General features: G+C 47.8%; 1 protein-coding gene across 1 annotated transcript in view; it reads right to left on the reverse strand.

Moving 5' to 3' along the window:
* The window catches only part of LOC136719409 (zona pellucida sperm-binding protein 4-like), a 4,237-nt gene extending 1,402 nt beyond the window's left edge, over window positions 1–2,835 (reverse strand). Inside the window, exons 1-9 of the mRNA XM_066697332.1 lie at window positions 2,673–2,835; window positions 2,353–2,540; window positions 2,160–2,257; window positions 1,951–2,081; window positions 1,670–1,859; window positions 1,436–1,583; window positions 1,281–1,359; window positions 1,063–1,182; window positions 855–972 (exon numbers count right to left, since the gene is read on the reverse strand). Coding sequence (XP_066553429.1) covers window positions 855–972; window positions 1,063–1,182; window positions 1,281–1,359; window positions 1,436–1,583; window positions 1,670–1,859; window positions 1,951–2,081; window positions 2,160–2,257; window positions 2,353–2,540; window positions 2,673–2,835 — 1,235 coding nt within the window. The remainder of the gene's footprint in view (window positions 1–854; window positions 973–1,062; window positions 1,183–1,280; window positions 1,360–1,435; window positions 1,584–1,669; window positions 1,860–1,950; window positions 2,082–2,159; window positions 2,258–2,352; window positions 2,541–2,672) is intronic.
* Window positions 2,836–11,215: the final 8,380 nt, after the last annotated feature.

Raw genomic sequence — 11,215 nt, forward strand, 5'->3', positions numbered from 1 at the left:
ACCACTGTCTCAAGTATTGTAGATTCAAGGCAGTTTAAGTGCAGGATTATACAGCAGGTATAAAAAGAACACATCGCATATTGTAGATCACGGACTCATTTGAAAAGTAGAATACAGCGCAGTGCCAAATTGAAACAAATGTCGAATTGTAAGGGGTTTTAAAGCAATCTGAATTGCACCGCGGTTAGGTTATTCGACTCCCCCCAGACTTACAGTCTTTTATCCTTCACTAACCGAGTGAAATTCTAGTTTCACGATGGTTTACAGTGGTTTAAAATTCAAGTAATAAAAAAGACACTGTTTTCAACATTCATTATCATTGTATTTTAACCGTCAGAATTAACGGAGATTCTGTTAAATGTTATTTTACAGTTGTGAACACTGATTATACGGTAGTTTGTCATTAAAGAATAAACATATTTCAACCTTCACTATTACAGTTAGTTAATTAACCTTCAAAACTACAGAGATTTTTTACAGTGTGGATACAGGAAGCTTATTGGGATTTCTTCTTTGGATCTGGGCAACATGCCAATCAATACAGATCAAGCAAAAGACCAAGTTTAATCCACCTCAGGACTATACTCTCAGCAACCCCTCACACACGAAAGGGAATTCTGAGCAGCGGACACAAGGAGGGGCCACTTGTTGCCACCCCTGTAAAAGGCACAGTAGGGCCACGAGTACTACACACCGGTTGGCGTGCATTACTAGAGGGAAGAGCAGCCACTGAACAGAGGGCCTGGAGTCAGGCTCTGGAGCACACGGCTGAAGGATCTTTGCAAGGCAAGAAGAAACGGAGCGAGTCAGACATTTCACAGTCCACATTTTATTCAAAAACCTGCTCCAGTTACAGTTGGGATGCCCGCATGTGGGGCCTGGCTCTCCACACAGCCGCCAGCACCACAGCACAGAGCACAAGCACCGTGGAGGCAGCCACGGTCAGCACACCATAGCCGAAAGCCTGGGGCACTGTGGAGACGGGAGAGGGACAGGCAGCTCACAAGGGTGCAGACATGAGAGGGCTGAGCGCCAGCAGAGTGTCAAAGCTCCCCTCCTCACCTTCACTGGGAGAAGCCCTCCTGTCCACAGCAGGGAGCTCAGAGGCAGTCAGGATCACTTCCCCACTGGACACCACGGCCATCTCCCTGGAGGCCCTCTGCACCGGGGCAACAGCTCTCCCTGAAGGGACAAGAGCAGCATTACAGAAGCAGCCCCTCCACTGGGGGAGCCTTAGGGAAAGATGCCAGTCCAGCTCACACTGGAACCGAGCCACTCACTCATTCTCTGGTTGCACGGAGTGACACAGCGGTCAGTAGCACTGGGTTGGCACACTGCTGCACTACAGTGGATGAACACCTGGGGGAGCACGAGATGCAGTACAATACAATGCCGCCATGGGGAATGTGGTGTTCCTTGGCCAATAGACCCTTACCTTCGCCTTCAGAGGGAGCTGGGAGCCAGCATCCACAAAAGTGAACATCTGCACGATGAAGCGCTTGTAGTGCGTTGGGTATGGCAGCCCTGAAGAGCCAGCCACAGGAACCAAGGTGGTCTGGTACTGGTCATCTCTGTACGGACACCTGGAAAGAGCACCACACATGGGTCAAGAGGTCTGCCTAAACCACCAACACAAGCTGGCCGGCAAGAGATACAGGGCTCCAGTTACCCAGCAACCAGCAGGCTCCACTGGGGCTGGCCGAGCGGGCTGGGGGTGGAAGTTGCCCAGCAGTCTTCCAGAGTCAGGACAATGTTGGGGTCGGTCCTATTCAGGATGCGAACCTCAACATACACAGGATCCCGCAGGACCTTGGTCACGGGGTAGTCCCCATCACCGTAGTAGGCGTCATACACAGCTTCTACAGGAGGAACGACGGAGAGCTTTAGGAAGCCAGCATGCATTGGAAACCAGTACATAGCATGGCCATGTACAAGGGCTCATCACAGTACCCGTTGCAATCCTGAGCTCCACACTGAGAGGTCCAGGGGCCACGACTGAAGGAGGAGGCGGGGCTGCAGTGTACACTACAGCCTCCACAGGAACAAGCTCACTGCCCGAATACTTGCACAGGAAGGTCAGCCTGGAAGGAGAAGCAGGCAGCCATTGGACCCAGTCGGGTACTGGCACATGGAGACGGCCACTGGGGAGCCCCACTTACTCATAGTAGCTGTCCCTGGTGATGGAGCCATCAGGCCCCTCCTGCACATCACGTTTAGAGGACATCGTGTTCTCGTACACCACATCGCCACCCTCACTCTGGAAGAGGGAAGCAGACCCTCACGTTATACAGCCAAGACAATCAGCACAAGGCGCTGCAATGCTCAGGCCAAAGCTGGGAACCGCTTCCTCACCTTCAGTGTGCTGCCACAGGCACTGACTGGGAACTGGAACAAGGCAAAGCCAGCAGTGGTGCCAACAGGGCTGCAGGGGGCGCCCTGACCCCCCAGCAGGCTGACGGTGTCAAGGCTCAGCGGAGGCCTGGTCACATTCCTGGGTACTACAACCACAAACTGACCATCCGTGGTGCATTGCACAGTCACTGGAGGGAGAGGGGAGAAGATTAGCAAAGCAATGCGCTCAGGAGCCGTTTGTACGAGATTTTGCCCATACCACTCACCCTCATTGCTGTAATAACAGGGCTGTCTTCCCCTCTGATCAAAGCAGCAGTTACTCGCTTCACAGTCGGCTCTACTGATTGCAGGGGCGCCACACGCCATTTTCTCGTTGTCACTAACCGAGCAGTTCTGACCCTGGGCTATAGACACGTCCACCGCAGCCGCCATCAGCAGACAGACAAGACTCCAGACCCGCACGCTCATCCCACACCTCTCCATTGTGCAACTCGGCAACGAAGTGCCGAGAAGCGGCGCTCCGCTCCTTAAATAATCCGGCGCCCTGATTGGCTCAGGGCTGGCCCTGGCGCAGCAGGCTGCACGAGGATTTCAGCCACCCCAGCGGGCCAGTCGGGCTCTTTGGTGGAGCTCTCGCTTTGCTGCCGCACAATCACTGTCAGATGCCACATCACTGTCTGTCGGCAAGCCCGCCGCGCCCCGCTGCGCTCACTTCACTGCCCCGGCTCTCAACGCACAGCTCCCCTACCTACTGAGCACTCATCTCCAAGACTTCCACAGCTTTTTAGAGAGAGTTCCGACTCATCATACGGTCGGTGTGCGACACTCGCAACACTAGCAGTGAAGATGAATAACTGTATGACATTGTAACACGTCTTCTTCAGAGACAGTGAATGCTGGATTTTGAAAAGAACGGAAATGCAAAAGCACATTGAAATTGAGCATCGAGTTCAACTTTAAACGGACAGTGTGCCTCATCACGTCCTCCTTGTGACTTGGGACGAGAACACGATTTGGAGAAACTAGAGACCGGGGGCTTTCAAACGATGTCTTACTCGCGTATGTAGAGTCTTCATAGCATGGGCTACAGGCTTGCGAAATCAGCCATGTGTCCTAGTGTACAGGGCTGATTTGCGTATGCCCGAGTGTTTGTTTCTAGCCTGTCAGCCGATTTGCCTTAAAATACGAAAGGTCACAACTTGTTCTTTAATTTGATACAAGATAAAAGCATATGGCACAACGAAGCAAGGGGAAACACGGTAACACTTTACAATAATGGGCATTAATTCCTCATGAATTCCGATAGTACAACACGGGGAAAACACATGAATGCATGATGTAATTCTTGTGAACTCATTTGTAATTCAAGTATGTGAATTCATCATGATGTAAAGACTCTTATTCATATGGAATTCTTTTTTAATCCCCTGGCGAGCGAGTAAGAGGGTATGAATTCATTATGATTCATGATTATTAAGGGTCTTCTTTTCTGCAGTATGTTCCTCATGAATTAATTCGTAATTCAACAAATGGTGTTAATCATGTGTACAAATCGGGACTGGCTATTTGAATAAAAGCAAACAAAATATATGGATTCATCTCAATTTTGAATTTTAAAATATATTTTTCTTGCAATAATCGGCGTTATGCCAAGTTACGTTTTCTCGTAAGGAATCGAGCTTATTTACAAGCTAATCACATGCACTTCATGTTTAAAGACAATTATTTTGAAGTCATGACTTATTCATGTTTTTCTCCTAATGAACACTGCATGATCGAACGACTATAGTCAACTGAAATATGTGGGTATAGCCGCTTCATGCTTTGCTGTAAGGGCATACAATTATTGTTTTTAAATGTTAGCGCATGTATATACGTGTAAATATTGTAGCGATATCTGCTGCGTGTGTTCGCCACCAAAACAACAAATAATCGGACCGAGCCGTGTTTCCTGCAACAGGCTTTATTTTTCAAAACATTGTAATGCAGCTACACCCGTCTCTATCACTTCTGTCCTGTCCTACTTCTGCGGCGGACCGGGCGCCCCTATATATGCCCTCGGCCCGTGACGTCTCCCACAATCACGGCGCCTAAGTTCCCGCGCTGCGCTGACCCATGAACGCGGAATTCAGTATTTCCCTCTGTCTAACAGTAATAATTACATTGTTCATTGTTTTCTTGTTTTACTCTGTTTTTAAATTCTGTAAAGCGCTTTGAGCACCATCAAAAAAGCGCTGAATAAATAAAGGTATTATTATTAATGTTATTATTATGATCACTGAATGCCGTGGAACGCGTTGATGACCCAGCGGACCCGTGTGTGACTCGATTCACAGGCACATCGGGGCACCGTTTGTAGTAGTACATCCCAAACAGCATGAAACCCCTATACCTACATATTTTAGAATACATTCTTGCCCTTAGACTAAGGACTTTACTATAATGGTCTGCTCATGCAGTGTTCGTTACGAGATAACATGAATCAGTCATGACTTTCAAATAATTGGCTGTAAACATGAAGTGCATTAGCTTGTAAATAAGCATGATTCTTTACAAGAAAACGTAACGTGGCAAAACCCCGATTATTACAAGCAATAATACATTTTAAACCTCAAAATTGTGATGAATCCATACATTTTGTTTGCTTTTATTCAAATAGCCAGTCTCGATTTGTATTGAATTTGTATTTGTAATGAGTTCATACCCTCTTACTTGCTTGTGTGAATTCATGTGTGAAGACATATACATACATCTGAGTTCACAAGAATAACATCATGCATTCATGTGTTTTTCCTGTGTTGTACTATCGGAATTCATAAAGAATGAATGCCCATTATTGTAAAGTGTTACCAGAAACACAAACAGGAAAAATGCCAGTAGAGAATGGCTACCGCTGAGATTGTTTATTCAACAGTGAACAGGGCAATGTCAGGCTTTAACAACGAGACGAATGGCCATTCTGAGTGCTCTGAATTATGAACATCTACTTGGGGACTTTTCCGAAGAAGGGGATTAACTATAACACGGAAAGCAGACGAAACCGAATGTTAATTAGTATGCATTTTTGATATCAACAGTTAGCAGGTTAATTCTTGATATCAACAATTGTATTCTAGATATCAGCAATTATGGGTTAAATGTCACAACGGCTTGCCATAAAAATGTCCCCAATTGAAACAAACGGCAGGTAACTGCTGCTCTTTTGGAGGTCCCGGTAGCGCATTAAAACAGCGGGCTCTCTAACCTTTGTGCCACTTCGCTGGGATTAGAGCTCTGGAGCAGAGATTTGTGGCTTTAATCCCAGGCAGGAGATACAGTTGCTGTACATTTGCGCAAGGTACAGTACAGATTGCTCCAATAGAAACACAACTGTACAAAGGGGTCAAGATCTGTTAAAACAATGCTATATGTTGTAAGTCATGTAATCATTAAGAATAAGCAGAGACAGGTCACAAAGTGAACTGATTAAAATAGGAATTTATAAAATGTACTATGCTTTGAATTGCTTTGTATTATGTAAATCTGAATTTGTATTGTTTGATGCCTCGTACTGAACTGTATGTTTGCACGTTGTATTGCGCTTATGTTTTGTAATTCGCCTTGGCTAAGGGCGTCTGCCAATCAATAAATAATAATAATTATATACTACTACTACTAATAATAATAATGCAGGACTGGTCATCTGAAAATGGAGATTATAGCAATACAAATCAACAACCCTCTACGGCTTTTTAATGTTCATACAATTACAGACAACCCATGAAGAAATTGTCACACACATAAAACAACAAAAAACGCATTCACTTGCTTTGCAAGGTGTACATTTAAATGTACGGGGGCTGCAACGTATAAAATCCCATTAAGAATCAAGCCTCTGCCACTAAGACTGTAAACCAACCAAATCTCCATCAGTTCCAGCGATCTAATCGCAATATTCAACTTTTTAAATAATTTCCAAATCACAAGTGTGTGAGAGGCTGTGGCGAATGAGTTTTAGGTAGTGCTGTCCGACTCGAGATGCTGCGCACCTGCTAGAAATGTGCGCCTTCATTGGAAATAAGCGGTTTCCGCCGCTGATGTAGGCGTGTCTAGGCGAATGCAAGTCTCTTGTTGTGACGGCCGAATTCATGAACATCTCCATGAATGAGTTTGAGATCCTTATTGATGTGCAGGTGCCTGAGATCAAAGTCATTTTTCTTTCATAGCGGAGCACAAATGTGTTTGGAGTAGTTTTAGCGCACTGAATGCTCGCTCACCTGTTGCTGTCGTGACCGGTATGGTATAGGAACACATTACAAACTAATCACTCTCATCGTAAGTCTGTACAGTTACATTTTCGTCCACGAGAAATCCGGCTATTTCGCGCAGTGCTCCTAACGCTCCTCGGTTAACTCCTGCAGCTCAGAGGAGCGCCTGGCGTACGCGGTCCGAACCCCGAAAAAGTCACTGCTTTTGTTCAAAATACATGGATTCGATTTTTGTATACGCCACCGTCTCCGCAGTCGCTACCAAAATGACAATGTCAGTTTATCTTCATTACGTCATTCTGTTTCGACTAGTTTCAAAGGGTTTGCGGCGTTTCGGCATAGGAGAAAAAGCCCAAGCCGATCTGGGATCACCTCCAGTCGACCCAAAATACAGCAAACGCAAAGGTACACACTCCTAGCTCGGATACCCGCTCTGTGACGAATGTATACATCTCAAATCAAACCTCAGATTCGATGTAACAGACCCAACACTGCATAGTGGCATCAGATGATCGTTTCTATGGAAAAATATGTAAACGGCCACGGGCATGGCGCACGCATGCACAGGTTTCTCTTCGAGATAATGACGTTAGTTGAACAGGAAGTTAATCCCTCATAGGTTAATTCACATTTGCTTTGAATAGATGAACATGCAAAGCTGCTTTTCGAACAATAATTCGTGATCTACACATCTGATCTAACCGGGTAGCTTCGTGTCGGATGTAAGCGTTTGTAACCCCGTTCTCCTCCTGCAGTTTCTACGATACAGTGTCCTCCGATCAGCTGTAGGCTGCCAGCCCCGTGGCACTGTGGTGCGATGTTCTGAAAGTGGGAATCTTTTTCTGAACACGTGATTTCGAGCCCTCCAGGGCCTAATTTTCGGCATCACTAGCTGTAGGCACAAAAGCTGCAGAGATCCTGGAAAGCAGCAACACGCCAACTGCGAGCTAAAGGACAGTTTTAGACCAGCTGTAGTGGCCATGGATTGCCATCCTGCTGAACTTGGAGAGCAAACAGGAAAGACACAGGGCATGGTCTGTTCTCAGCTTTATTGATCATTCACACAACAGTCAAGCTGTGGGTGAGCTTGCTCTCCTGTACAGCACAGTCCCCAGCACAGCAATGCACACCACAGCCACAGCAGCCACCACACCAGCCAGGAGCACAACCTCAGCAGAGATGCCTGCAAAGAAAGCCCACCCCACTGGTCACTCACTTTAGGTCAAACCCAGACTACAGCAAGAGACCGCAACCTCTGGCTCCAATTTCAATAGGCCCCAGTACCTGCTTCTTTGCGGTCCTCTGCAGTCAGGGGAGACCTCTGGGCATTCGTCTCCACTGGAGGGATGGCATCCTGCGGCTTCTCCAGCACACGCACAAACACTGTGGCATCACCTTCCCATTCTGGAAGGTGGAGAGGCTTGGATCCAGCCACACATACTATACCCCAGTACCACACGCACAACCAGGCAAAGGATCCTTACCCTCCTTGAAAGCCAAGTCCCTCCTGTACCTCCCAAAGTACCTGGATTTAGAGACAGGGCTACAGCTGGAGTCACAGCAGCTACAGACCTGATCGCTCCCATCCACCGAGCTCCAGCTACAATAGGGATACAGCCATCAGGACGGAGACCCGGAGAAGGACACCAAGGGCCTCAAGCACCCTCCTCCCCCTCTACCTGTTGCCCACAGGGTAGCAGGCCTTGTCCAGGTTGTCCACAGCCTGGGAAGCAGCAGTCACCTTCAGGTGGCAGGTCATGTAGATCTGAGCAGAACAGACATTGGCACAGTTAGTGCACCCTGGGAGAGCTGCTTCAATGCCCAAGAAGCCACACAGTTGAGAAAGCAGAGGCCAACCAAGCCAAAGATGCAAAAGCAGTAGTCAAAAGCTCAGAGGCAGAGTGGCTGGGAGACTTACAGAGCTGTTGGCATCATTGTGGAACCTGAAGGCATCAAGCACCATCTGCAGCTTAGTGACGTCCTGAGGTCTTGGCATGAAGTGAGAACTGGAGCCCGTCACCTTGGCATCAATCAGGCAACTGGGGACAGGAGGAAATCCATGATCAGTCCCTGCTCGGAGTCGACACCCAACACCTGCAAGCACCCTGGCCATGCTTAGCTATGGGATCTCACTCACCCATAGTTCCCAATGAAAGTGTAACTGGGAGAAGAGGTCGGGTCAGAGGTCAAGGTGGCCACACAGCTGTCCACAAACAGCCGCAGGGGCACGTGGCTGGCCTGGTTGACGGAGGCTTGGATGTTCAGGACGTCCCCCAGGAAGTACACGTTGGAGGGTCTAGGGGAGCTCCAGTCATCTGCGGAGACGGGGAGCAGCATGAGGCCTCTACAGAGCAGAGCAGCACTCCAGTACACGGGAGGGTTAGAGCTGCATTAGGTTGGCCTCTACCAGTCATGAGCTGCAGGGAGAAGTCCAGGAGATCCTCCGCAGACTTGGTGGAGGTGTATGGGACCCAGGTTGGCTGCAGGGCATCGCTGCTCACATTGTGGAGCCTATGGAGCAGACAGCAATTACACACCGATCCTACAGCAGCTAGGCTGAAGCAGTACTGCAGCAGAGTCCTCACCGGAGGTAGTGACACTCGATGTGGACAACAGCAGGGTCGGTTCTCACGATGCCAGTGTTGGCAATCGGGGACGGGTGGTAGTTTAGGGAGAAGCTGTAAACCAGCTCGTCTTCGGTCATCTACAAGTGAAAGGCACAACGGTTAAGCTCAGGATGGTTTAACCCATTCACCGTGCGAGTCTACAGCCGTATTCTCCCCCCTCCCCTACTTACCGACAGGGCGCTGCCACAGCCCTGCAGCTCCGACTGGAAGACCAGGACCGTGTCGTTCTGCCCACTGAGCGCACAGCCTCCCAGCTGGATATCCGCAGCCTGGATCAGCTCGCCGGTACCGAACAGGTCTCTCTCCACCGACACCTGGATCGCGCTGTCCCCGCACTGTGCCCACACGACGGGGGAGACTTGCTGCTTGAACAGAGAAGAATCCACTCGCACAACGGCCTTGGCTCTGGCGGGAGGCTTGGCTCTGGCTGCAGGCTTGGCTCTCGCCCACTTAGAAACTCTGCCGGCGTCGCAGAGCCCAGCGAACACACACAGCACTAGCAGCCCACACCAAGAAGCCCTCGTACGTAGCATTGTGGCGAAAATACAAGAACAGCTCACAGATTCGCGATACTTACCCACACCGCCTCCTTTTATACACTGAGATGATCCCGCTCAGCGTGTCTCTCTGAGGAGACAGCGCGACATTTTCACGTGGAATTCGGCGACAAGTGGGGCTGCAACAGCAGCGGCGCGGATCCAGCGCGGATCCCAGTGCGTCCCGTCCTGCACAGGTGCAGCGAGTAGTGACGACGGAACCGATTTTGCCGCTGTGTGAGCGTGTTTCGTGCTGTCCCGACTTCATTTTTTAGGCTACAGAGAGCAGATGAGCAACACTCAATTCAATGCTGTTGGTACCACTACCAGTACTCCAGCTAATGATTATAATAGTAGCCTGTGAGTTCGTAGAACTAGGACCCTGCCACCTGCTTTCCTCCCCGCGATAGGTGGCCGTGTCGTCTTTTTAAATAATCCCTTATTGATGAATAATCTCACGATTCCACGAGAATCATGTCAATTAGTCAAGTTATCAACAGAATACCAGGTGCTGTATTGAATTTTGCAATACACCTCGAAGCATGTCATTTCATGCCTTTACTAGGGAACTGGGATTATCCGAGACAAACGCAGTCTCATTATTACAATTCAATGACAGTGTGCACAACGATTTCTCAACACTGTGCCAGGGATGTAATTCACGGGTTGCAGATTGCCGTATCTGTGACACAGTCACTTGACTTCATTTTGTATTTGATATGCTTTCTTCAACATTCGTTTGCACCTTTTTATTTCACTAACTTAACATTCTTTAATTACTTTGAATTTGGCTCGATTGAACTTGGGAAATGGGTTGTCAACAGCGTTCATGGCGGTTTTAATTGAATTATCCATAGAGCTCGTGATTGGTGGAAAATACCATTTCATTACAATACAATTCATTGTAATGTACAATACAATTCATCATTTTACAATCTGCTCAAAACAATATTTCAAGAAATAGAAAATATATAGGCGTTGCTGATTGCTCTTTGCCGTTTAGTCCCTTATTGATGAATAATCTCACGATTCCACACGAATCATGTCAATTCATCAGTCGGACACGTTGAATATTGCGGCAGCAACTGTACACAATTATTGAAAGGGGGCATGCAACGCGTTTTGACCTCATATTCATTACGATTGGTCAGAATGTGTCATTACGTCATTTCAGTGTTTCATTTTACGAGTTGCTAGAATTCTGTACCTTCTCTCCGGGACATATAACATGTGTGTTCATCCCATTGCTGGCTTTCTCTTCAGCCTACGGTTTACACCTTCACAACCGTGACTACATTTACAATATTTAATGGTTCATAAATATATTCGTCATGAAAGTAAATGAAATTAGTTTAAGAATTCATGTATTAGCAGGCGTTATCCATGGCGATGTAGACGTATAACCTATAAGCTATACAAAAGCTCAAATATGATCACTTCAGACCCAACCGGA

The sequence above is a fragment of the Amia ocellicauda genome, chromosome 23 (assembly GCF_036373705.1).
Source record: "Amia ocellicauda isolate fAmiCal2 chromosome 23, fAmiCal2.hap1, whole genome shotgun sequence".
Classification (NCBI taxonomy): Eukaryota; Metazoa; Chordata; class Actinopteri; order Amiiformes; family Amiidae; genus Amia; species Amia ocellicauda.